At 45.5% G+C, this 27,843-nt stretch overlaps 2 protein-coding genes across 2 annotated transcripts in view; both read left to right on the top strand.

Annotated features, from left to right (window-relative positions):
• Positions 1-27,843, top strand: part of CD247 (CD247 molecule) — a 79,203-nt gene that overhangs the window by 19,414 nt on the left and 31,946 nt on the right. The gene's annotated exons all lie outside the window — the stretch shown is intronic.
• LOC112062393 (V-type proton ATPase subunit e 1-like) lies at positions 996-1,241 on the top strand. Its single transcript, XM_055084227.1, has one exon. The coding sequence runs from the start codon at positions 996-998 to the stop codon at positions 1,239-1,241; it is 246 nt and encodes an 81-aa protein (XP_054940202.1).

Genomic DNA, 27,843 nt, shown 5'->3' with positions numbered 1-27,843 from the left:
ACTCTGCTGGTGTAACACAAAGCAGCCACGGACGATATGCAAACCACTAAGCATGGCAATGTTCCAAAAAACTTTGTTTACAAGCAGGCAGCTGCCCAGATTTGGGTCGTAGGCCATATTTTGCCAACCCTGGTTAAGAACAATGGGATCAGAAGTCAGATGCTTGGGTCCAAATCTACCTCCACTACTTCGTATGCCTGGTTTTCCAGCTCTGCGTCTGAAAGGAGGCCCTGTCAGTAAGTGTCTGCCCATCTCTGCCTGATCCCAGCCCATAGTACCAGGGAGACACCTGAGGTGCCCTCCTTAGGCAGCTGCACAGCTGGAGTGGGTGGTTGGCTCCAGTGAGCAGATAGCACAGGTGTGAGCTTAAAACAAAAAATGGCCTACATTTGCTGGGGGAGTATCTTCAAGGTCGATAGCTCTCTCACTAAAGTGAAATGGAAACCCCAATGTGATTCGGCTGGCCTGAGTGATAAATGCACTTGCTATTATTCTCTGATTCGCTCTGTTCATGGAGAGTTTAGTCACTGGAGTTTCTATTCTCAGGAACTCACAGCACATCACAACACACAGCCTAATTGTCCTCATAATAGTTCTGCTCTGCATAACAAGCCTTTACAGGCAAGGGGTGGGGGGCAATTATGAGAAATCATGTGTGTTAGAATTGCTACCCGTGCTTCGAGATCATCAGATAAAAGTTAATTAATAACACACGTACGTGTACAGGCCACCTCTCTAATCTTAAATTCAGGTTATAATAAAAGGATGGCATATTCTATTTTCAGCCTTCTTTAACCCTTGAAATTATGTTGGTTTTGAAAGTAAAAATCCAGCATCCTGTTAAGTTAAAGAAAGACAAAAACAGATGAGAATTATAGAGCAGTAAGAGTCTGGCTCAAAGTGGTAAGAATTATTGTAGGACAAGAAAGCATTGGGACTTCCAGTGGGACCAAAGTGAGGCAGTGGGGCAGGGGCTGGCACCTCCCGCAGTAACCATGGCATATACCGGCCTCACCGTGCCTCTCATCGTGATGAGTGTGTTCTGGGGCTTCGTCAGCTTCCTGGTGCCCTGGTTCATCCCTAAGGGTCCCAACCGGGGAGTTATCATCACCATGCTGATGACCTGTTCAGTTTGCTGCTGTCTCTTTTGGCTGATTGCAACTCTGGCCCAACTCAACCCTCTCTTTGGACCACAGTTGAAAAATGAAACCATCTGGTACATCAAGCATCACTGGCCTTGAGGAAGAAGACCTGCTCTCCAGTGCTCAGTCATTGAGGTCACAAAGAAAACTCATCTAGATGCAAAATCACCTCCATACCCAGACCACCTTCCTTGAGTCGCCCACTTAGGCCGTCAGCTGCCTTCAACGTTCACACAACATTTGAATATTTATTCTACAAAGCAGTATTTTTTCCTGTCACCTTTTTTACACTTTGATGAATGATGTGCCATTGAATCTAAACTGTGCTGCCTCTATAAAATGTTTATGTAATCTTCCGAGATAGAAAGTACTCTTCTTCTGAGAAATAACATTACTCTCTCCTTGGGAACTGTGGATCTGAAGATGGCTCCTGCCTGCTTACAATATGAGAATCAGCGACGTGTTTAAAAACTGTTACATGACAATAAGACTCCAGTGGGGCAGTCAGTAGGAGAACATGTTCAGAGGGAAAATCTGTCCCACCAGAACTATACCAAAGTATATTTTCAGGATGAATTTCTTATTTCTGCCCTCTTTTGGAATAAATTATTTTTCTGCTTTCTATGGAGAAAAAAAAAAGAAAAAAAGAAAAGAAAGCATTGGGTGATGTCAAGATCTCATCATCGGGAAAATGGAAAGCTACATCATAAACATTGTCTGCCTAATCATCCTAAGCCTTCTCATTGTAAAGGATGTATTGTCTTCTCAGAAGCAGTAATCTCCTTTGGGACATGAGTAAAATAAGTTGAATTCAGTTTCCCTATCATGATATAATGAGTATTTCTCCAGTGCAGCATAAGAAATAGAATATCACCCAGGAGAAACTTACATAGGCAGTGATAATATGGAAAAATCTAATAAAGAAAACCCACATGCCCCATGGAGGAGAAGCCCTCTGTGTGTGTGATCGTCATCTTGTGAGTGCTTCGATCACACTTTATAGTTTTGCCAAGTGCTTTAATGTAAATTACTTCATGAAAAATTCACATCCCTTTGAAATGTATAGGTTAGCCCCCTTTTATTGGTGGAGAAGCTAAAGCTTAAAAAAGATAAGTGATTTGCTCAAGATTAGTTATTGGTAGAGCTGGAAATTGAATTCCATTCTTCTGGGTCCAAATCCAAGTTCCTCTCCCAGAAAGTTATGTGTGGACAGGTTGTAGGTATATCTGTGGCCTGGAGTGGTGGCATGCAGCGGGGTGAGCAACCTTATAGAAAAGAATACACTCAACTAAAATTTGCACATGAGCTTCCATTATTACACATACTTTCATTTTCTATTTATTGTCCTCTTAGAGGTCAAATTTTCCATTCCTGATTTTAACCCAAAGAAGGGCTAAGTAAATTCCATGGGCCACTCTTGAAGAAGGCAAACTGGAAAAAATATACAATGCCAAATGACTAGCCTAACAGGGTGTGGACACCTTGGTCACCACTAATTCTTGTACAGTTTAACCCTAGTGACAATTTTGCAGGAACAAAATAGCTACTGTTTTTGATATTTGGTCTCCAGGTGTGTCAAATACCTTTTGATTGAGTGCTCGGAGCAGGGCTTTTCAACCTCTGCACTATGGCATAAAGGGCTGGATAATTCTTTGCTGTGGGAGGCAGTCCTGTGCATTGTAGCACATTTAGCAGCATCCCTGCCCTCCACCCACTAGATGCCCATAGCACCTCCAAGTTGTGATAACCCCAAATGTCTTCAGATGTTGCCAAAATCCTAGGGGGCAAAATCTGCCCCTGGTTGAGAATCGGTGGATTAAAGTCATCATTTTTGTGGGTTAATCACTCACTGATGGGTTAGGCCCTGATGGGCAATCTAGTCTGACTTCATTTTGGTCATTAAGTTGACCAGCACAGGAGGCTAGCAATAGATCCATTGCTAATCACTTTCTCCAACAGGGCTGTCCTGTGAGAATGGCTCTTTGACAGCTCTTCCCAAGGGCAACAGCTATAAATCATGGAAAGCAGCCACTTGACATTGGGTATCCACAGTTGGCAAGTGCCTCCTTCTGTCTTCCATTTGCATTTCCATCCAGATTGTGGGACTGAAGGAGGTCAGTTTCAGCAGGAAGTAGAAAGTGCATAGATTTAGGAGGCAACCAGACCTAAATCGAAATTCTGACTTTATCACTACCTAGCTAGGTGACCCTGGGCAAGTGACTATACCTCTCTGAAACTGTCTGCTCCTCTATAAAATCAAAATAACTCTACCTACCTTAAAGAATTTGGGAATTAAAGGGCTCAGATGGAGTTAGGCACATAGTAGCACTGTAATAAATGTTTTCTATTACTATAAATTTAAAAAGAATGAATGCCTGACATAAATTTAAAAAGAATGAATGCCTGACATTTCTAACAGATAAAGTTAGAAATGTCAAATGGAGTGTCTGCCAGTGGCCAGGTCTGTCTGGGCTAATCTCAAGTGTTTTCTGATGATCTCTGAAGCATGTGCCCATCTCTAGCTCCCTCAAGGCCCTCTCCACATGTTCTCTCTCCAATGTCCCTGTTCCTCTGACTCTTGAGGGACCTGAGTGTTCCAGAAAAAATGGTCGGAAAGGTGTGGATTCATGTAGAAATATGTCAAAGCATTCTTGGTTTTAGCAGCTGATCTGTTCTGGGGTGTGAAAAACAACCAAAGTCACTAAGCCACAGAGGGATAGAAATGTGAACAGATGGGCAGATGGGAAGGCAGCTCTTGACCTGAGCAGCACAGAAGTCGCTGCCCTGGCCAGGACTGGAGGAGAGGCTGGAGGACAGGAAGGGTGGCAGAGAGCTACCACGGCCAGGATCCCAAGGCCAAGCTGCTAGCACCCATCACACATCTGCAGCAGGGTCTATACTAGGCATCAAGGAGAAAGGACCAGACCCTCAATAGAATATTTGGTCAGGATAGCCCTGGGTAAAACGATAAAGGAGACTTTTTTAGTACCATCTCTCTTCCCCTCTGCATCATGGAATTTATGCTTGGTAAAGAAGCTAGGAGATCTCCTTTGTCCTAATCCCTTTAGTTCACTGGCCCCAAGAAAGGAAGTAGCAGAATCATGAAGCTGGTGGTTGAGCCAGAAAGATGCTGGAGGTGGAATTCAGGTCATGGATGGGGTTCGGTGCCCCTTCTATAGGAAGTTCTAGGTTTGTTCCAATTGAAAGTTTGTGGTTCTAGATCTTCAGCCCAGGATGGACTCCCAGCCCAGTGCCCCTTCTCCCTGGCAGAGAGAGCTCTGCCAGGCTCCCTCCCCCAGTCCTGTGTCTTATTTTAACTCTAAATTCTAAGATAACAGGTATCCAAGGAGATCAGTACTGTTTCCAAATCAAATACCAACAATATTTACAATCTTTGTGTCCTTATTTACTTGATGCTGCCCCAAAAAGTAGTAATTGACCACCAAGAAACGTTCTCCTGTCCTAGAATACTAAAGAAAATGAGAAATAAGCAAAAGATGACTTGGAAGTCAGCAATTCTACTGCATCCTATTTAAAATTGGATGGATTTTAATACCTGCTCTTAGAACCTACAACACACACTTTTATTTTATTTATTTTATTTTTGGCTGCGTTGGGTCTTCGTTGCTGCACACGGGCTTTCTCTAGTTGTGGTGAGCATGGGCTACTCTTCTTTACAGTGCACGTTGCAGTGGCTTCTCTTGTTGTGGCACACGGTCTCAGTAGTTGTGGCTTGCGGGCTCTAGAGTGCAGGCTCAGTAGTTGTGGTGCACGGGCTTTGCTCCCCGGTATGTGGGATCTTCCCAGACCAGGGATCGAACCCATGTCCCCTGCATTGGCAGGCGGATTCTTAACCACCGGGCCAACAGAGAAGTCCAACACACACACTTTAAAACACAACATTTTTCATATTTTAATGATAACAAGGTCAAAGCATACTTATTGTGGAAAACTTAGTAAACACAGAAAAGAACAAAGAGAAAACAAAAATCATTTTAAAAAATTTTGTTACCAAGACTCATTACTATGTTGGTGACTATCCTTCAATGTTTGAATATGTGCATTTAGTTTTGTAACTTTTTTTCACTGAACAATAAATCATAGCCATCTTTCCTTCTTGTTAAGTATTTCTCTATATCAATTTTAGTGCCCATAGAGTGCCATAATTTATGCCACCACTGCCTATTGTTGGACATTTAAATGGTTCCACATTTTGATGCATTATGAACAGTGCTGCTGTGGGCATTCCTGTGCATATATCTATATCCACATTTGGGGTTAGTTCCTTGGAATAAATTCCCGGCAGTAGACTTGCTAGGTCTCCCCTCCCCTCAGTGTCCCTGCTTCCTGGAGCCTGCCTCTGATGCATTCATGGGCCCAAACTTTGCATCACCCACCTTCCTCATGAAGCTTCCTAAACTTCAGGCCTATCTCCATCTGTTGGAGATCTCACGTGTGACAGGATACACATCACACCCCTCCTGGCCTGCTCTCCAAAGGGCAGAGCTGATGGCCGTTTGTAACCATGGTGGTCAAGACCAAGAAGGGTTTCTCTTCCTCTCCTTATCAGTCAGACTTCTCCTCCATTCCCCACTGACACCATTATCATCAGACATACTTCATTAGGAAAAGGAAGGGAAGGCGGAAGATATGGAAGAGGAATGAGAGAATGGAAGAGAATTTGCAAAATATACAGCAACAGAGTGACGAGCCTTGGCTCTGAAGGCAGACCATCAGCATTCGAATCCTGTTCTGCCATATTCTAACTGTGTGACCTTGGACATTTAACTTAACTTCTCAAAGCCTCAGCACCCCTATCTGTAAAGTGGATGCAATGACACCTATCTCATATGGCTGTTGTGAGGATCCAAAGACGTAACCCGTGTTAGCCCTTAACCCAGAGGCGACACTGAGAAAGAGCTCAACTAAGCAACATCTGTCTCTCTCTCTTTTTTTTTTGCAGCTTTTTTGTTTTTTATTGAAGTATAGTTGATCTACAATGCTGTGCCAATCTCTGCTGTACAGCAAAGAGACTCAGTGTTAAACATATAGACATGCTTTTTAAAATACTCTTTTCCACTATGGTTCATCCCAGGAGATTGGATGTTGTTCCCTGTGCTAGACAGTAGGACTTTGTTGCTTATCTATTCTAAATGTAATACGTAGTTTGCATCTACCAAGCCCAAACTCCCAGTCCATCCCTCTCTGTCCCCCCACCACCTTGGCGACCACAAGTCTGATCTCTATGTCGTAACAGTTGTCTCTTGATGCTTATTCTATGAAGCAGAAAGGGGAAAGCTGGAGAAGGAAAGGGGAAGCTGGAAAGGAAAGAGAAGAAAAATTAAGAAAATGGAGGGAGGGGAGGCAGGAAAGGTTTGAGGGTGGCAGTGGAATCATTTTCACCTGCCCAGAAGTGGAATATGTATGGAATCCAAAAAATACCCAACCCTTTCCCCCCACCTGCCATTCCGCATCGCCTTCCTGTCTGCCCCCAGTAGACCCCATGGCATCCGGGGAATGAAGCCTTCTGTAACTGTGGGACCTGCTCCTCCAAGCTGACACCATGCTGGGTGTCCCTGGGCAAGACCGTTGGCTTAGCCTCCTTCCCTCACACCCACCCACAGCGGGGTCCCTTTGAGATGGATTTGAGTGGTTTCTCACATCCCACTTGGGGCAAAATGAACTGTCAGTTCAAAAAGAGGTTTTGGGGGGATGTGGTGTCCCCCACCTGGAGCTAACCCTGGCCAGGGAGGTTGTCGATGATTTGAAGCTGAAGACGACAGCCTACATGAAGGGAGAGGAAAATTCCCCTCCCTGCTAGTAAGAGGCTTCACAGAGCTCACCAGCCTGTTGTTTTCTTGGTGTTTCTTTTTTTGGTTTTGTTTTTTTCTTCATACACATCAGCTTCTAAATTTTACAAGCTGTTGCCTACCGTTATCTCTGAAAGCAGTGGAACATGTTGGACTCAGAAAAGTAAGTGACAGTGAACCGGAGAATAATGGATGGGGTGATAGAGGCAAGGTCTCCTGCTTTCCTCAACGCTATGAGGGTTAAGCCTTTCTGTGGACAAGCAGCCTACCCACGATGACTCCTAACCTGCTCACCTCTTCTTTCTCTCCTCCTCCCTCACAGATGTGGAATGTGACAGTCTTAACGCCTCAGACAATTTTAACAGTATGTGCTTCTAAATCCCGCACCCCCCTGCCATTTTTTATTGTGGTAAAATACTCATAAAACTTACCCCCTTAACCATTTTAAGTAGACACTTAGTGGTATTGAGTATATTTGTATCATTGTGCAGCTACCACCATCCATCCATCCACAGAAGTCTTTTCATCTTGCAAAACTGGAGCCATACCCATTAAACAATAACTCTCCCTGCTCCCCTCCCCCCAGCTCCAGGCCACCACCATTCTACTCTGTGTCTCTATGAATTTGACTGTAGGTACCTCATATAAGTGGAATCATACCATATTGCTCCTAGTGTATCTGGCATATTTTACTTAGAATAATGTCCTCAAGAGTCACCCATGTTGTAACATGTGTCAGAATTTCCTTCCTTTTAGAGACTGAGTACTGTTCCATTGTATGTATCTATCACATTTTGTTTATCCATTCATCTGTTGGTAAGTACTTGGGTTGCTGCCACTTTTTGGCTAGTGTGAATAATGCTGTTATGATCATGGGTGTACAAATATCTCTTCTAGACTCTGCTTTCAGTTCTTTTGGGTACATACCCAGAAGTGGAATTGCTGGATCGTGCGGTAGTTCTATTTTTAATTTTCTGAGGAACCGCCAAACTGTTTTCCACAGTGGCTGCACCATTTTACATTCCCACCAATAATGCACAAGTGTTCCAGTTTCTCTACATCCTCATCAATACTTGTTATTTTCTATTTTTTGATAATAGCCATTAAATTAAATTAATTAATTAATTAATTTTTTGGCTGTGCCATGCAGCATGTGGGATCTTAGTTCCTGACCGGGGATCGAACCTGCACCCCCTGCAGTGGAAGCACCGAGTCTTAACCACTGGACCGCCATGGAAGCCCGATAATAGCCATTTTAATAGATGTGAGGTGGTCTAAATTTTTTTAAAAGGAAGAGAAGCCAAAGCTAGGATTTCAGAATTTATAAATATAGAATAAAATATACTATTTAAAAGTGACAAGTTAATTTAACAAATTAATGAGTTTAACACATAAAAATATAATAACTGCTTATATAAGTTCCTTCTGAGATGTCAAAGGAGAAAAGAGAGAAGGAGAGGGGAAAACAGAAAGAATGGGAGAAGAAAAATTAGAGTAAAATGGGGGCAAGATGAGGAGAAAAGGTGAAAGGGCTTTGAGGGCAGCATCTAGAATAATCTTTTTGGCATTGTGAGGCCATTGGCCCTCCAGATGCGCCCCAGCCCTCCCGCCTGTATGTACGTATTTTTCTGAGGGACATGGATTGCTTTCTGCAGTGGTTCTCTGTGCTGGGAGGGACACAAAGATGAGCAAGCTACTGTTCCTTACTTGGGCCAGAAGGTCAGAAAAAGGGGGTGGAGATGGGGGGCATCTGGCGGCTACCCCGGCTCTGAGTCCCAGGCAGAGAGGCTGGCTTCCTCGCTGGGTCTGCCTGTGCCAATACCCCAGCGCGGGCACAGATCAGTGGCAGGGCTGGGTGGCATTCAATCTTGTGTTTCATGCACTTTTTTTTTTTTAACATCTTTATTGGAGTATAACTGTTTTACAATAGTGTGTTAGTTTCTCCTTTACAGCAAAGTGAATCAGTTATATATACATATGTTCCCATATCTCTTCCCTCTTGCGTCTCCCTCCCTCCCACCCTCCCTATCCCATCCCTCTCATGGTCACAAAGCACAGAGGTGATCTCCCTGTGCCATGCGGCAGCTTCCCACTAGCTATCTAATTTACATTTGGTAGTGCATATATGTCCCTTTAAAGCCGCTTTTGAAGGAACGAATGCATCACGGTTCTTTCGTTTCAGGGAAAGCGCCTGTGAGAGAGCAGGAGGTGGGGAAATCTCAGAGCTGGGAGGTGCCGCCCTGGGCTTTGGTCCAACAAAGCCGCCGCTGCCCAGCAGCTGGGCTCTTGCCCTTTGCAAACCGATCGGCCAGGAACCCCTCGGCCTCTTTCCCTCGGGCCAGTCACGTCACATTTTACAGATCTCAGGAAAGAAGACCCAAGTCCCTGTCCTCTGGGTTTGAGTCCTGGCATCCCCGACGTGTCAGTTTTCTGGGCAAACACAGGCTCTAGGCGAACAGCAGCATTTTGCTTCTCTGGTCCCCGAACGGGGTCACTCTTCCATGAAATTCCACGACCAAACCAGATGAACAGAAAGAAAATGAGCAGAGCCGACTAAGTAGACCGGGAATTGCTGGTGTCTCAATGGAAGTGTCACCTATTCACAAAGCAGGCAGGAAATCTTTAATTAACCCTGTTTCCAGACACAAAAGCCCGTGATAACATTTTATCCTATTTGAATACGTATCTTCAAAGAACGCGATGTGGGAGCCCTTTTATTTTTGTTATTGGACTGCTAATTTAACACCATGTATATTTTAAACTGTCGTACAAGAACACAAAACCTGTACCTATAAACACAGAGGTTGGGGGAAACTCCTTCTTGGAACTCTCCCTTCTCTTTTCCATTTTTATTCCACAGTGGCACATTCCTCTTGAGAAAATCCTGCCCTGGATTTTTATTAGTCTTTTGTAGGCAGTCAGGTATTAAAACCTCACAAATCCATTATGTGCTTCTCAGCCCTGCTTTTCAAGTTGCCTCTCCACGAGGTGTGGACTAATGAAATGGAGGGGGAAGCAGCTGCTTTCTCCCTCTTAGAAGAGGCTGAGCCCAAAGACAGACCATCCTTCAGAGACCCTCAGGGCAGGCTTCCTCTCTGTACTCACCATATTCTTACTGCCCCAAGTTTTAATTTAGAACTATTTGAATTACCAGAATATGCCCCCATATGTGGCGTAAAAATATGCCTGCACATATAGAAAGGGATATATTGGTTTTGCTCCATCAGAGAGGGTCTTTTTCTATTTTGTAAAAAAAGTCTCAAGATTACCATTATGTCATCTTAGCAATGAAATTGTTTAAAAATTTTTGTTTGTACATATGCTAATAATATCTTAGAGCCGTATTCTGATTTCCACTTTACAGAGCACTCTCATAGTATTATCTCGTCAGCACCTCATCACAAACCCTTTGAGAGAGGGATTGTCATTCCCACTTGAAAGATGGGGAAACTGAGGTTCTGGGTGGCTGACTGAGCTCCTTAAGGGAACACAGCTAGAAAGCAATACTGTGGGACAAGTACCTGCATCTTCCAATGCCCAGTCCAGTGCTTGTTCCCTTTGGCCCTGCTGCCTTGTCACAAAAAACACTCGATAAAGCATTGTTGGAAGGATGGTGGGTCCGGCTGTGTGAGATTAGTGACTCCTTTGGTGAGAACGGCCAAGTGTGCTTATCAGTTTGAGCACTGGACAAAGGCACCAGGCTGAGGCTGCCAGTGGGTCCTGGAAGCTTCCTGTTTCCCCTCACAGTGGGCGCCCAGGAACACCCACCTGAAGGAGAGGTTTTGATAGCCTAGGGCTGGCCTCCGCAGAGATGCCTCTTTCTAACTCATGCAAAAGTGTACAAACAGCTTGGCCGTGGCCCGGCGTTAGTGGTCAGAGTGCTTTCAGAAGGTGGGAGGGGGCTTTCCTGTGCTGACCCTCTCAGTAGGCGGCAGGTCCCACAAGCCAGAGAGAAAGGATGTGGTAGCAGAGACTGGCCTCTGCAGCGTGGGAAACAGATCTGCATGCCATCGGAGGGGTGCCTGACAGAGTGTACGCTCTGCCCTGAGCTCAAGTGGGGTGCTGGATGGGGCCCTGGGCCTGAGGAGATCGGGGCTCTGGCCCCAGTTCTACCGCTGGTCCCTCTCTGTTTTATTTCTATATTTCCGTTGACACAGTATGTTCACAGAAGCAACCTCTGTTGAGTCCCACCACAACCCTGGAGAGTTGGCCCGTGATGCTCAGAGAGGTTCAGTGACTTGCCCATGGTGCACAGCACTTTGGCCCCCAAGGCCAGGGCACTTGCCGCCTCCCTTCGTTGTGTCTCAAGAGCTGCAGTGATTCAGGCAGGTCCTATGTTCCTTCTGAATTTGATTTCTCACATGAAAAATGAGGGAGCTGAGGCCAGAACCAAACCAGTTTCTTGATCTTGCTGTGATCAAAACATGTTTTCTTTCCACTGACTTTTCCATGTTGCTCATTTCTTTGGCGGCCAATGCCTCTTCTCTCATTATCTCTTGGGAGCAGCAGAGCTGAGGCTACCTGCCCCTCGGAGCATGGCGGTGTGTCCTTGAAGGGGTCCGAGGGGCAGTGTGGACAGGCAGGCAAGGGGAAGGAGGCTCTGGAACGTGGTGGACCACAAATCCTGCCCCTCCCCCCATGACAGCCCTCCTGTCATTTTCTTTTTGGTTAACATCCTGGTTGTTCAACCTTCTTGTCTTCTTTCCCCCATGCCCACCCTATGGCCATACTGGTCTCCTCTGGGGCTCAGCCAGAGGGAAGCAGAGAGCAAAATTCATATCATTCTTGGTGGGAAGTCGTTAAATCCCGCCCAAAGTGTCTGTGGGGCTTTGGGGCTGGAAGCAGGCCAGAAAGGAGGGCTTCCTGAGCTCTGCTCCTTGTGTTCCAGACCCCTGCCCAGGTTTCAACCACCAAGGAAGCCATGCCAGGTGGGAATCCTTCCCACAGGAGCCTGGCACTCCGTGTGCCAGCCAGCACTGCAGGAGGAATAAGACATGGGCCCTGATTGTGGGGAGCTCCCAGGAGAGGCAGATGTATAAACAGATCATTTTCTTGAGTCTCCAGCAATCCAAGGCCAGGATTGAGTTTCTGCAAGTGCAGCTGCTGAACTGTAAATCGTTCTACTGGCTGTAGGGCTTCCACCCCTACAGGCGGGGAGGGGCAGGCCCACTCACACCCGCCCCCCCACTCTGCCGTGCCCCGGGCCATCTGAAGATCTGCTCAGGCAGGGACGTCTTCCTTCCAACACTCACACCCTCGCTTGCCTCTGTTTTCCTGAAGTAGCAGCGGTGGGAGTTAAATGTAGGACATGCCTTCAGGATGCTCTGGCCAGAGGGCTCCAGGTGGCACCTCATCCTCCAGGACCTCCACCCTGGCCTCTGGGGTCCCTGAGGGGGAGGGACAAGAAGGGGGGCTGCTGAGAGCCAGGAGCCCTGGCCGTCCCTGAGACTGAGGTGGAAGCTTAAGGGGCCCCCATGCCCACAGGCAGCATGGGGAAGGGAGAAAACAGAGGGAGTTTTATCTGAGTGATGACCGAGGGTAAAGGAATCAGACTCCTGGAGAGCAAGCTGCTCTCAGAGAAACAGGAAGGAAATAAAAGCGGGTCACTGGCCGCTGTGCCAGAGCCCAAGGAATGAAGACGGGAGAGCTGTGCCTGCAGCCTGCACACTGACCAGTGCGGTCCCCACCTCCCATCCCACTTCTCCACACAGCCCTGGCCCGCCCACCCCTCAGGCAGAGCTGGGACTGAGGTCCTTTGCCCCCAGCCCCGTACACTGGGTGCCGGCAGTGCAGGGTAGAGGGACACTTGCTGTGGGCAGCCCGGGCAGCTGCTGTTTAGGAAACCTCCTGCTGCGGCCAATCCAGTGGGCAAACGATTTCTCATGTCCCTCGGGAAGTGGCTGAGGTGACTCTGGGCTGGAGCGGGGAAGGGGACCGACACCTCTTCTCGGACTCAGTTCATGCCCTGAATTCAGAGCCCAGGAGCACTGCTGGAAAGTGCTGTGCAAATGTAAAATACTTTCAGTGTCATTGTCATCGTCATGACTGGGCACATCGTGCGCCAACCCTCCAGCTGGCCTCCAGAAGCAGGCGCTCGGCGGTGGGTGACGTGGCCTTGCCGCCTCACAGAACAGCACCTCCACCTACCAGCTGTGTGACTTTGGGCAAATAACTTAACCTTCCTGATCCTTGCCTCCTCTCTGTAAGATGGGGAGAATATGAGCCATCTCCCTGGTAGGGTTCTGAGGATTAAATACACTTTTATAACCAGTGCTGGGAACATAGGAGATAGTAATAGATACCAGTCCCCTTGTGGGGAAAAACTAGCATGAATGTCTTAAAGGGCACGAGGACATCCGAGGTTGGTGGGAAAGCAGAGTAGGAAGGAGAGGGTGGCTATTCTTAGGGTCTAGGTGACAAATCCCCCAGAGGGGCTTGGTTTCCTCCACTGGGCGCTGTAATGGATAAGTTGAAGGTATTCGAATGTTGGCTAGCTGCTCGATGGCTGTGGGAAGTATTAGATCAGATTGGGCAGCTCAGAAAGGGCCCAAACCAGGACTCACCCCAGGCCTCTCCCTCCCCACATTTTAGCTACTCATCCACCTTGAGGCAAATTTGGGCTCTGCCCTAAAGGACTGTGGCAGCGTGTGTAGGATAAGCCACTTACCACTCCCTGCCACCCCATCTCCCCTTCCCAGGCTCTCTCCCAGTAGAAGAGACACAAGGCCTTTGGGACCTGAGTCCAGAAGGATTCCTTAAAGTCACTCCGGTCCTCCACGACGCTGGGATGCCTGAGGCCTGGGCCTCCCTGGGCTGCTGCCTTCCATAGCAGCTGGGTTTCCTCTGCTGTCTGTCACAGCGCCTCTCTCTTAAAGGTCAGCACCCGGCCCCAGCCTGCAGGGGCTTTGCTTCTGGTGAGGGCAAGAGACGGGAGAGGGATGTGGGCAGAGGAGGGGAAGGAAGGGAGTGCCAACCCACCGTGCACAAATGTGTTTGGGAGACACTCACAGAGGAGAGAGGCTCACTCAACCTAGGTACGACCCGAAAGTCAGTGTCTTGAAAGCCAAGCAGCCTCTTGGCTGTCGGTGGGGAGGACCCACATGCCTTCTTTCTTTATCACCAGTACCTGCAGTAGCTCAACATTTCGTGAGCACAGTTCTGAAAGATCACGAGAGAGAGGTGATGTCATTTTGACCCCTTCATCCCAGAGCAGTGAGGGATGGGGACTGAAGCTGCTGTGGGTTCAAGATCATCCTCAAGTCAGGGGACTTTTCAGGGGAAGGCCTCTAAATCCTGCTGAGACAGTTCAGGGCACTGAGCCTCCTTCTAAGAGTGGTCCACAGGGTGACTAGAGCAGGTTGCCAGGGAAGCGGGGTACGTAGGTTGCTTAGGCAGGGCTCACACCCAATGAAAGGTACAGAGAAGACTGCTGCCAAAGGCCGGAAACCAACTTCAATGGAGACCTGGGGTCCTTCTCAGCACCCAATATCGGGCTTTTCCCCACCTGCCCTGTGCCTTAATATCCCCTGTAAAATGGGCAAACAGGATTTCCTGACGAGCCTTGTGGGACTAAATGAAGTGATGATCTTGTGTTTCCCTCTGTTTTTTCTGGGAGAAAGTTGGGACAGTGGTGCCATTTGTGATGTGTCTCCATCTGGAGTACTAAGTATTAGTCAATTCAATAAGCTATTTTTTCTTTTTCTAAAATGTATTTATTTATTTATTTGGCTGCGTCAGGTCTTAGTTGCGCGGGCTCTTCTATGCGGCGCGAGGCCTTCTCTCTAGTTGTGGCACATGGGCTCTAGAGTGTGTGTGCTCAATAGTTGTGACGCATGGGCTTAGTTGCCCCGTGGCATGTAGGATCTTAGTTTCCCGACCAGGGATCGAACTCTGGTCCCCTGCATTGGAAGGTGGGTTTTTAACCACTGGACCGCCAGAGAAGTCCCTCAATAAGCTATTTCTTAAGCCCCTAATGCTCCATCCTGTATTGCATCATGAACTTACTGCATCTATCCTCAAGAAACTTAGGGTTTCAGAAAGAAATAAGACATTTCACACTAAGTAATCAGAGCAGTAATTCTGAATTTTTCTTTCAATCTCAACCCATGTTGGATGACACTGGAATCTGTGCTCCCCGTGGGCTCACAGAAATCCTACTCTCACCCTACTCCCAACTTTCTCCCCTGGTCAAGAAAACTTTTGGAAAGCAAATAAATGAAAATGATTTTGACATAGGCATAATTTGACTCCACTCTAAATTTTGTAATAGGTGTAAGTTATTTCCAAGTTTTTGTATTCTATCTATTATAAATAACAATGTTCTTATCACACCTTTTTTTTTTTTTTTTTTTTTCTGCTGTGCACGGGCCTCTCACTGTTGTGGCCTCTCCCGCTGCGGAGCACAGGCTCCGGACGCGCAGGCCCAGCGGCCATGGCTCACGGGCCCAGCCGCTCCGCGGCATGTGGGATCTTCCTGGACCGGGGCATGAACCCGCGTCCCCTGCATCGGCAGGCAGACTCTCAACCACTGCTCCACCAGGGAAGCCCTATCACACCTCTTAATGGATAATGGTCGAGAACCAATGCACTAGGCACTGAGTCTCAGGCAATACTATAGTTGTGCTTTATACCAGCCTTATTGTTGACTTAAATATTCACATAAATCTTACATGTGAAAACAAGCTGTAGGTTGGAGTTTTTTCACATTATAAAAGTTGCCAAGAGTGCCCGATAAAAGCCAAATCTTTTTATAACAAAATAAGTATATATTTTATGGGGAACGCAGATGCATCTTCACGTTTGATTTGAAGCAGAGTGGGTGGAAGAGTTAAAAGGTTTCAAAAGGTCCTGCTTAAACCATTCTCTAAAATGTCTCTATTTTCTCTAAACTTACCTGAGAAGAATATTCCACAGTCACCCTTGTTTACATGCTCCAGAGCCTACTGTCTTAGGTTTAAGAGGTTCCAGACTAAACTTTTAGAGCTGGGAGAGATCTTGAGGTGGCTCATTGGCTGGCTGAACAGGAAGAGACCTCCAGCGGTGATGGGGGGCTTGACTGGGGAGGGGGGTGGTCTCTGAAAGGTGAAGCAGCACTATAGTGGGCACAGCTGCTACGGTCTGCTTTGCATATTAAAGACTAGCGTGGGGGCTTCCCTCGTGGTGCAGTGGTTGAGAATCTGCCTGCCAATGCAGGGGACACGGGTTCGAGCCCTGGTCTGGGAGGATCCCACATGCCGCGGAGCAACTAGGCCCGTGAGCCACAACCACTGAGCCTGCACGTCTGGAGCCTGTGCTCCGCAACAAGAGAGGCCGCGATAGTGAGAGGCCCACGCACCGCGATGAAGAGTGGCCCCCACTTGCCACAACTAGAGAAAGCCCTCGCACAGAAATGAAGACCCAACACAGCAAAAATAAATAAACAAATTAATAAACTCCTACCGCCAATATCTTCTAAAAAAAAAAAAAGACTAGCGTGGGTTCGTGTCAACTCTTTTTCCTGCTAAATTTAACCCTTTTTTCTTTACTCTTCATTCCACTCTCCAAGCTGTTTCCCTTTGTCATGCCCCTACCTAAACTTCTCCAGTTCTTCTCCATTTGGCACATGTTGAGAAGTTCTAAACCAAACATCAAATGTTCAGGGAAATGTGAGAACTGTGTTTCTTTGACTCCAGGGCAGGCTTGTGTCTTAACCATAGTGCTACCCTGACAAATCACCCTTACCTGGCCCAGGTCTACTATCTTTTCAGATCCATTGGATGTCTGCCTAATTGGGTCTTGGCCTGGGCTGGGACTGGGGTGACAGACCACAGGGCAGTGGCCATGGAGTAACATGGTTCAGCCAGTGCATGCTTTTGGATTCTGAGTAACCTCTCAGCATGGAGCTAGGTGTTTTGGTTTGAGGCATGGGAGACAATGGAGAAGTAGAAAACGTGGCTCCACAGTCAAGAAGCTCACTCCCAAATGGGCAAGGCAAGACCCAGGGTCAAGAGCAATAAAGAATGCAGTCGTGATAAATGGCTTGGTGCAGAACAAGAATTGGCGTTTGCAGGAGGAACTCAGGCAACCTTGACTGATTGGTAAAACCGGGATCCGTGTACTGACAGGAGGAAGGAGGGGTCCCAGGTGAGGGATCAGCTGTGGTCCAGGCATGGAGGGGGCAGGTGTTAGTGAGGCCGCACAGAGACAGACCTGGCTGGTGGGGAGAGATGTGGACAGGGGACACAGGTGGAAGTTTGTGTGACCAGGGTATGAGGCGCTGAAGCCACATGGCGGCGAGGGGTGTGGGAGTAGGGGTGGGAGTTTTGCAATGTGATGCAAAAGCAAAGCGGAACTTCTAGGCGGGTTTTGAAGGGGAAGGGGAGGGAAGGGGGCCATGACCACCAATGGGCTGCAGTGTGTGGCGGATCGAGGCAAATGTGTCACATCATGTAATTGCCACCGTCTTGTGGTCACAGAATCATGGTTGTGGAAACTAGATCGGCAGATCTAGGGGGGCCTTCGAGCTAATCGAGACTGACCTCCTTTTCTTTAGATTTCTTTCTGGTTTAGTTTTCATTCCAGTTAATGCCCCTCCCTTACCATTTTCAAAGTCATGCATATTTCATTTAGAAAATGTTTAAAGTACAGAGAAGAATAAAGAAACAAACCCCGATCATTATCCATCTTTGTAGAATAATCATTGTTACCAGGGTCATCGATTTCTTTCCAGTCTTTATTTTTATGCACTAGCTTCTTTACATGGTTGGGATTAAACAGTATAAATAATGTAACTGTCCATTAGCCATATGGGTTTGAATATTTTTAGTGACAGGCGTGTTTTAAACCCTTTTAGTGACCAGAATCTCATTACATCTTTAAGCATACTACACCTTTTGAAAAGAGAGATAGCTTTAAAAGTGTTTTTCCATTTATGAAGTAATATATGCTTACCTAGAAAATATGCAGAACTTAAAAGCGTAAAAGTTTAAATCATCTATAATCCTATTGTCCAGAAATCACCTAACCTATTGTTGATATTTTGCAGTATTTCCTCCTAGTATTATTCCAAAATAATGTGCATTTTAAAAACAAAATTGGGGGCTTCCCTGGTGGCGCAGTGGTTGAGAGTCTGCCTGCCGATGCAGGGGACACGGGTTCGTGCCCCGGTCCGGGAAAATCCCACATGCCGCAGAGCCTGTGTGTCCGGAGTCTGTGCTCTGCAACGGGAGAGGCCACAACAGTGAGAGGCCTGCGTACCGCAAAAAAAAAAAATAAAATAAAAAAAAATAATAATAAATAATAAATAAAAACAAAATTGGAATCACATCATACAATTTGGATCTTGCTATCTTCATTTACCGTAGCATACAAGTTTCCATTTTCTGACAGTTGTGAACATTATATTAACCTAACATTTATTGAGTACTTAGAAGAAACAAGGCCATTCAAAGCATTTTATATATATTCACTCATTTTAATCTTCTGAAGATAAGTACTATTTTTCATTCCCATTTCACAGACAAGATAACTGAGGCACAGAAGGTGGGATTTGAAGCTGGACATTCTGACTCCACAGCCAGCACTCCTGCCCACCATATGGCCTCTCCAACCCGTTCTCAGCAAAGCTTCTTCTACTGATCTCAAGTACACACACACACACACACACACACACACACACACACACACACACACACACACACACAGTGTGTGTGTATCATGGAAACTCTTTTCCATGAGACAGACTTTCAAATATTGAAAGCATCTCTGAGGTCCCCAAGCCTTGCCTTTGCCAGCCTTAACATCCTCAGCCGTTCATGGTTTGAAAGCCCTTCACCATATTCCCCTTCACTCGGGCAGGTCCAAGTTCTTCTGTGTCCCTTTAACTGGGCAACTAGAAACAAAAGCAGGGCTATGGGGTAATCTGCTCAAGGCTGGTTGCAGCCAGCCTCTCAACCTGTGTGTGCTGGATACTGGACACCTGCCAGTGTAGCCAGAAGTGCATTGGCTTTTACGTATAACACCTGAACTACTATAGCAGAGCGCTTTTTCCAAATCCCTCGGTCCCGCACAGCTCCATGGCCTGACCTGTCCAGCCTTTTGATTCTTTGCCTGGTCCTGCAGAGCACATCCCAGAAGAAAGACATTTAGGGATTTACAAGGGCCTTAGTGTGGCTGGGCTGAGAACTTCCAGGACAACCTGGCGGGGATCAAAATGACAGTGTCTGGCCGGCCTGGGTCAGTGGGGCGGGAGGGGAGACCCAGATCTGGCGGCAGGGCTGGCAGCTGCCCCAGTAGCACCTGTGGTTCTCCAGACGGCTTCCCAAGAAAGCATCAGCAGTCACAAGAGCCAGTCTGTGAGAGTCTGAGTGGGTGGGAGGGGGCAGTGAGGAAGGGGTCTTCTGGGTGGGTGCTGGCACAGCACAGATGGCACATCCAGTAGGGCTCTCCCCCTTCCCTGGGTCTGTGTGAGAACAAGAAATGCAGCTTTGCTTGCCTGTCACCTGGCACTGACTTGAGGTTGGCGTCAGGACTGGCTCCAGGTAAAATTGCCAAGATCATGGACTTTGTCCTTAATACCTTTTTCCCTTTGGGGTCTCCTGGCCTGGTCAGTCCTCCTTTCTCTCAGGGTCCTGATAGAGGAGGGAGAGCAATGTGATAAACAGTTTCATAGTAAGGCATTCACAGTGCACAGAAACTTAATGTGTTACCCCTCTCAGGGTCATTTCCATTCTAACAGAGACCTCTTAGAGACCCAGAGGCCTCCATCTGAAGGTATTTTCTGAGAGGCGACTTCCTGCTGTCCCTCAGATTACAACAGGGTGGCCAGCAGCCTCTTCATCTCTGTGCATTAAGAACAGATATACACACCCGGTAGTGATCCTTTATATCCTTGTGCCTTGATTTCCCCATTTGTGAGATAAGGATAATAATAATGCACTCCTCATAGGGTTTTCTGAGAATTAAATGAGATGATGCATGTAAAGCTCTTAGAATTAAAGCTGGAACATAGTTAGCTTTCAATATATGTTAGCTCTTATTATTACTGTGAGTTATTAATTTGATTATAAAGCAGCTTCGCATTTCTTATGCCATTTTATCCTTATGACTACCCTCTGAATTTAGTTTTATTGCTCTGATTTTATAGGTAAAGAAAGGAAATTATGTATGCAGCTAAGTAAGAGTGGAGCAGAGCTGAATGCTCTCTGAAAGGGTTGTTCATTTCCCCTGCTCGGCAGGGTTTAGGGAGAGCCCAGGGGCACAGCCCTGGGCCTGGCACCCTGGAGGCACAGAGAAGCCCCAGAATCAGAGCCCACCTTGGGGAGCTCACCAGAATCTCAGAGAAAGTGCCAGCAGCCTGGGAGAGGTGCCATTTCAACCCATAATATTGTACTTATCAGTGAAGCTTCACATCTAACCAGCTCCCTGTCTTCCGAAGGGGGAAACCAGGGTGGCTCTTTCTGTTCCAAATACATATAAAATAGAGAAAATAATATAATGAGCTGTATGTACATATTTCAGTATGTATCTCTAAAAGTTAGGGACTTTCTAAAAAAACATAACCACAATACCATTATCCTACCTACACGAATTATAATTCCTTAATATTATCAAATATATGGTCAGGGTTTAATTTTCTCCAATCTTTTTTTCCCCTTTTTCAGCATTACAGTGTGTTTGTTTGAAGGGGAGCCAGCTGGCTTATATGCTGGTTCATCTTTTATATCTATAGTTTCCTTCCCCATACCCCGTCCTCCCCCCAACCCTCTTTATTTCCTTGAACTGACTTGTTGAGGAAGCCAGGTTGTTTATCCCATAGAGTCTCCCACAGTCTGGATTTTGCTGACTGCATCCCTGTGGTGTTGTGTGACATGTTCCTCTGCCTCCTGTATTGTATAAACTGGCAGCTGGATCTGAAGGCTTGATGGGATTCAGGTTTGACGTTGTAGCAAAAATACTTCAAGGTGGTTTGGTGTATTTCATCAGCAGGTTCATGATGTCCCGAGGTCTTTCTTTTGGTGACATGAGAAGCAATTGATGATCATTGCTTAGAGCTGCTATTTCATTAGGGGTTAGCTCTTTATTCATTTATTTGGCGGAATATTTCTATAAAGTCCTCATTAACTATTGGGTTACCCTGATAAATACCCAGGATAAACGCTTATTTATACTGATTTGTTATCTTTAGATAAAATGATGGATACGATGCTTGTGATTGAATTCAAAATAATCCTGGGAAGGGGGAGTGGGTAGGCATGTAGAAAAAGAAGAGCCGTGAGTTGATCATTGTTGAGCTCGAGTGATAAGTGCACAGAGGTTCATTCCAGTACTCTACTTTCGTGTGTGTTTGGTATATTTTATAACCAAACACGGGGTTTTGTTTTGTTTTTTTTTCGGTAAAAAAATATTAAGAAAGGACTTGGTTCCCAAGCATCCTACAAAGGAAAGCAATGAGTGTGTTGGTTGGTTCTAGTGTCATGATGACTGCATGGACTTAAACATATTTAAGTGTTTTAATCCATTGCAGCCATTTTCTTATGGATGCTTAAGTGGTTCTATCATTGGCCAGTGGGAGCCTCTTCATGTTGGTGCCTAAGTTCTTTGTGACCCAAGTCCAGTGGTCTTTGATAGCATCCTCGCTTTCAGTATGACAAGAGTCCTATTTGCATTGTGTGTCTCCTACCCAGACCTGGGCCACATTTCCACGGTAGGGCTCTGTCTTTCCCTAAGAGTCTTTTTTGTGCCTGGCCACTGTTATGAAAAAAGATCTCTTAGAGGCTCCAGTTAGACTCTGTTGCCGGTAGCAGAATTTTCCTCTCTACACACCGAACAAGCGTGCCTTTGCCTCCCTTCACCTCCCCACTGCCGCTCCACTCCCACCCCATCCGAGCAGGTGTCTCGGCGATGCGTTGACTGTGCTGGTGGGTGGGTGGAGGGGAAGGGAGATTAAAATCTGACTTTTAAGGCTCAGGCAGTAACTTGCTTGAGGCTGGCTCCCCCTCCCCAGCCTCAGCCCCACCCCCAGACTCAGAACCAGAGAGAAGGAGAGGAGGGCAGTGAGAGTTCAGTATCTCTATCTATCTATCTGTCTAATTTAGGCAGGTTTATCTCACGCAGTAAATCAGAGAGAAACGTTTAGGGAGGAAGCAGTGCGGTACTCCGGTTTACCTAGCTTCATTCAATCTGCTGGGGCAGTTGGGGGGTGTGCAGCGCAGGCAGAGCCCTCCAGAGACGATGTAAGACAAAAGGGCACAGAGGACTAAAGGAGAATCGGCCAAGAACGGCCTTCAGATACGTGAGGCACCACCAAGTAGAAGACAGCCCATACTGGTTAGCGTCCAAGGGCAGAGCTAGACCCTGTAGGTCAGTGTGACAGGGAGGCTGGTGGCAAGTAGAACCACCCAGTGATGGAGTGAGGAGCTGCCACATGAAGCAGGGAGTTCCCTTCCCAATGAGAGTTCCGAGAGGTCTGTAAGAGCTCCAGTCACGAATGTTTGGGAAGGGGGTTCCCATATGACGACTGAGCACATACTCAAAGACAGAAGAACATGGGGTTTTTGTGGCAGAGGAGAAAAGACCCAGGGCTCACGGTTGGACACCCCAGCTGTGTGAACGTGGTCAGTTCCTTCCCACTCTTTTACACAGTGGGGGTAATAATCACGCCTCACCCTCAAGGCTACGTTAAAGAAGAGGTGAGCTGAGAAACTCTGGGGATCCCTGGAGGTATGACTGAATGGTCCTCACATCTGTGCTGGGGAACCTGCAGATAGGCAAGAAGCAACTGCATTTGTTTTCAAAACAGTGTCCAGGTTGAAACTGCTCCCAGATGAAGTTGCATGATAGAAAGACCCAGTGTGAAGGAGTTGGCTAGCACAGGGAGGAAGAAGCCAAGTTTGCCCCCCGGGGCAGTGAATGGAGGCTCTGGGGGGAAGCTGGTCATTTCAGAGGACAGAATCACCCAGAGGCCCGAATAGTGAGTCTGAATATGGAAATATTGCTTTTCAAATAGAGGTCTCAGAATAGATTTCTGTGTAAGACTATAGCTGTGTGTGTTTGTGTGTGTGTGTAAAACTTAAAGGAAACGAATGGTGGCAGCCACCTGAGGAGTCCACACCTGGCGTCCTTCCAGGGCTAACCTATAGAATATTTACTTGAGCTGGAGGGTAAAGGCCCGAGAAGCAGACCTGCGGGGAGGCCAGAAGGCAGGGGCCAGAGTGGAGGGTTTCCAGGCACCGGCATGTGTCCCACAACTCTGAGTGCCAGGCTGCATAGGGCATGAACCAGGCCAACAGGACAGGGAAGTTCTAAGCCATGGGGCTATCCGAGCCTGTCTAGCAATTATGCTACGCGGGAGGGGCATGACCAGACACAAGATGGACAGGAGTCTCAATCACGAATATGTACGCATTTAAAGCACTTCCTATACATGCCTCTGTCCCCTTTGATTTTTATTTCTTTTAAAAAAACCACGACAAATTAAATATAAAAGTTGCAGGAGGACTCGATTTTAATGATGGCAAAATCCTAGTAGAAGTGTAATTACATCTTTTCTAACCTGGCTATAAAACAGCGATCTCGGTTATGTTGTTACTGCCCCCTTGACATAAGTCCTAAATTTTTCCTTCTTAATTTTGCTGCATTTCAATAGATAAAAGTCAGTTTTGTTAGACTTGCTTTTCCCTGTGTGCACACACTGCGTGTATGGGTGTGTACAGCCACACTTAGCAATAGGTATGGTTCTGCCAACCTGGGCTGCTGCCTAAAACACTTCCTAAGTTTTTTATTGTGAAAGTTTCTCAGAATATCATTGAAAATAGTACTTCCAGGACAATATAAGTGAATATATATTTGATCTCAAAATGAGGAAACATTTTCTAAGCATATGACTAAAAGCAAAAAAACTGATGTTGTAAATTTCAATTTCTATGTGTCAAAGACACCAAACGAAAAGTAGATGACAAAGTGGAAAAAATATTCGCAATATATACAATGGGAAAAGGGTGACTATCTCCAGTATGTAGCATGCTTTTAGAACTCACTTAAGAAAACACAGCAAAATAAAAAAAGGAAGAAAGAAAGCAAAAGTCATCACCACACCAGTCCTAAAACAAGAAACACACATGAAAAAAATGTTCAACATTTAATAATCAAAGAAATGCAAAATGTAAAATTAGAATCTGTTTTTTGCTTACAGGTAGGCTGTTTTGGTTTTTGTTTGTTTAATGATCATACCTAGTGTTGGTGAGACTGCAATGAATTAGAGCCTTTCAAAAACTGCTCAGGGTAAATTGGCACCATCTTTCTGGAAAGTAATTCAGCCCTAAACTTAAAGAGTTTCAAAGATATTTATTCCTGGTGGCTGCATTTTCCTGTGTCTTAATTTATTTCTTAAGAAATAATCAGAGGGATGAAAATATCTATGTTTAAGGATGTGTATTGCAACACTATTTATAATACAAATCAACAGTAACCTAATTTCTAATAATAGGTAGAGTGGCTAAATAACTATATATAACAAAAATAGCCAAAAAAAAAAAAAAAGGTAGTCCTAAGTAAAATCAAACAAACAAAACCCCTAAGGTTTTGAAAAAATGCATTAGAATAAACATTTAAAAAAATAACAATATGTTAACAGTGATTATGTCTGAGCGCTAGTGCTGAGGGTAAGTTTTCTTTTCTTTTTCTTTTTCATGCTTTTCTATATTTTCCAATTTTTCTATCATTAACATTTCTATTCCTGTTATCAGAAAAGTTATATAGAATATAAAAATTATTTCTCTCACTTTTGAATTGAGAAATCAAATTCATCCTGACGTTACCCAACGACCTGAGAAAGAGCAGGTTTGGGGCAAGAGAAGAAAGGAGTCCTGCTTAGGACAGGCTAGAACTGAGTTGTTCATTAGATCTCCAAGTGGATGTTCAAGTCTAGATTTCGGAGGAGAGTCGGGGCTGCAGATACAAATATTGAGGTCAACAGCATATGGATGGGATTTTAAAGCCCTGAGAATAAATGATGAGATCACAAAAGGAATGAGTTTAAAAAGATTAGAGAAGAGGTCCAAGTCCTTACCCTCAAGACTCTCTAAGACATCTGGGAGACACAGAGGCATCAGCAAAAGAGACGGTGCCCCTGCTACCACCACGGTGCCCAGAGCAGGCACTTAGAAACATTTCTGCAATGACTAAAGGAACAAACAAATGAACCCCAGAGATTGATTTATTCTAAAACCTCAGATCATTTGCCTGCACCCTTTCCTTTATCTCTCCCTCTCCTTTCAGGCCCAATTCTTGAATAATGGGGGCGGGGGGCATGCATTGTTCTTGAATAAAACCATGTTTGGCTAACAAAAAATGCCAGATTAAAAAATGCTGATACAACACTTATCACCATCAACAGTAGCCACTTCAGCGCACTGGGAAGTAATCCAGTACTGGAGGCCAGGCCGAGACTTGATTCCTCTCTCCAGTGAATCCCCTTGAGTAAATGTGCAATTGAATCTTAACAACCGAAAATCAAGAGTCTCCGTCTTCCAGTTAAACTGATTAGTCCTGTGGGCCTTTGGTTTAGAGCCCAACACGTTTGGACTATTTAAATGGACTCAGCCCTGCAAATGGATAAATCTTGCTTGCTAAACTTTTTAAAAAAGATTTATTTCCAAACCAGATCACATCTTTTTAGTTTTAGGAACTCCTTTTTTTGTTTTTTTGTTTTTTTGTCTTTTTTTATGTTTATGGCAGCTTTATTTATAAGTACCAAAACATGGAAGCAACCCAATATCCCTCAGTAGGTGAATGGATAAATAAACTGTGGCACATCTGGACAGTGGAACATTACTCAGTGCTAAAAAAGAAATGCGTTATCAAGCCATGAAAAGACATAGAGGAAACGTAAATGCATATTACCAAGTGAAAGAAGTCAATCTGCCAAGGCTATGTACTGTATGATTCCAAGTATATAACATTCTGGAAAAGGTAAAAATATGGAGATAATAAAAAGATCAGCAGTTGTCAGGGTTTTCATGGGGGAAGGGATAAGGGATGAATAGGTGTAGCACAGAGGATTTTTATGGCAGTGAAAACACTCTTATGATACTACAATGATGCGTACATGATATTATATTTGCTCAAACCCACAGAATGTCTAACACCAAGAGTGAACCCTAATGCAAACTATGGATTTCAGATGATTATAATGTGTCAGTGTAGGTTCATCAACTGTAACAAATGCACCACTCTGATGGGAGATGTCCATAAGGAGAGAGGCTGTGCATGTATGGGGGTCAGGTGATACAAGGGAAGTTTTTAAAAAGTAAAAAAGTAAAGAAAGTAAATGTATAGCATTTTATTTATTGCCTTAAGTTTAACGCACTTTTACATATGATATTAAATTTAGAAAACTGCTTTACGTTAAATTATTATGTAATTTATAGCTGATAAAGCAGTTTGCTTTTTTTCTGTGCTTGAGAGAGTGGCTTCCTTCCACTGCTTGGAAGGAAAGAGAATATTTTATTTTTTAATCCCCTTCATTCACAGTGGATTAGCTAGGTGGAGGATCTCTGTCTAGGAGAGACCGGTTGACCAGGAACGGAGGTACTAGCTGCTATAGATTTGTTGGTTAGAATTAGCAGAAGGAAGGGCTGGCAGTGGAGGTGGGAAGAGAAAAGGGAGGGTTCCCTAGTCTTGGTTTTACCTGCTTGGGAGCAAGGTAGTGAGGGTGGAAAGATCAGCCCTTTCCCGGGTGTGAGTCCAGCGATGTGGGCTCACTGTGTAAGTCACTGGACTTAATTGAAGGAAGGCAGCTCTAAGACAGCCCTACTGGGTTACTAGGAGGCTGACTTGGAGGAGTCATCGCATTAAACTGATTGATAGTCTCTCCGTGTCTGGGAGAGGTGTTTTGGCTTCATGTCAGAGCTCTCATCAGACGGGCCTGCGCTGTGAGAGGTTTGAAAAATGGTTCGGATGAAAAAATTGACTCTTCAATAATAAATTATAATGATGCTTTGTATTTATAGCACATCCTTCAACTGAGGGAGCTCTAAGTTCTTTATGGATATTAACTCACCTTTCATACAATAGAGAAAAGATAATTTTGTCAATTCAGCATTTTTTTTTTTCTTTTACTGGGGGAAGAGGTAGCTATTACAGGGATGTTTTCCTGTGTTAATCTGGAGGCAACAAGTCTTTTTTTTTTTTGCTGGAAATCTTTTCTTATTGGATATCACATAAGAAGTTAAAAATGAATAGTGATGCCTAAAATGTGTGTGTATGTGCATTTATATGCCTATGTGGTTGTAGTATCTATATAAATATTTAATGTTTATGGTCTAAGGCTTCTCCTCAGTTTTCATGAGCTAGAATTTATTAGTTACTGAACAGGGGGGCTATTATTATTTGCTTTTGCACCTAAATGATTTAAAAGTTAATTATGAATTGGCTAAGGGGATTGGAGAACTATGCCATGTAATGTGGCCTCAGCAATTTTGATTTGCTACCAAATGTCTGGAATGAGGAAGTGTCTGGGGTGGGAAATAGTCCACAGACGTACCATATGGGTATTAAACCAACCAGCCAGAGGCCTTAGGTCACTGGGATATAGCAACTCTGCTGGGTTTCATCTGGCTGGGTTACGAGGCGGGGCCAGAGGGTGCTGGGGCGTATACAGGCAGACCCATAAATCTAGGAATAAAGCAGAACCCCAGGACTGGCCAAAACAATGACTGAAAACCAGGCAAGCCCACAGAGACGCTGGTCACAACAAGCCAGCCCTCAACACTTAGGTCTGTACTCTACGCCCCTAGCGACAATTAGAGCAAGCGCCAACCGGCTCTAGGGTCCCCGGGAAGGGAATGTAAATATTTACTGCATTTCCTATTTATCTGCAAAGTGCCATCTTCTGAGTCACTAAGGCAGAGAAG

Source organism: Physeter macrocephalus, chromosome 4 (assembly GCF_002837175.3).
Source record: "Physeter macrocephalus isolate SW-GA chromosome 4, ASM283717v5, whole genome shotgun sequence".
Taxonomy (NCBI): Eukaryota; Metazoa; Chordata; class Mammalia; order Artiodactyla; family Physeteridae; genus Physeter; species Physeter macrocephalus.
Note: the sequence above shows the minus strand (reverse complement) of the source record. Positions and strands in the feature narration are given on the sequence as shown.

Bases quoted from the DNA above. Each gene is read 5' to 3' on its own strand.
- LOC112062393 (XM_055084227.1), top strand. From the start codon at position 996: ATGGCATATACCGGCCTCACCGTGCCTCTCATCGTGATGAGTGTGTTC.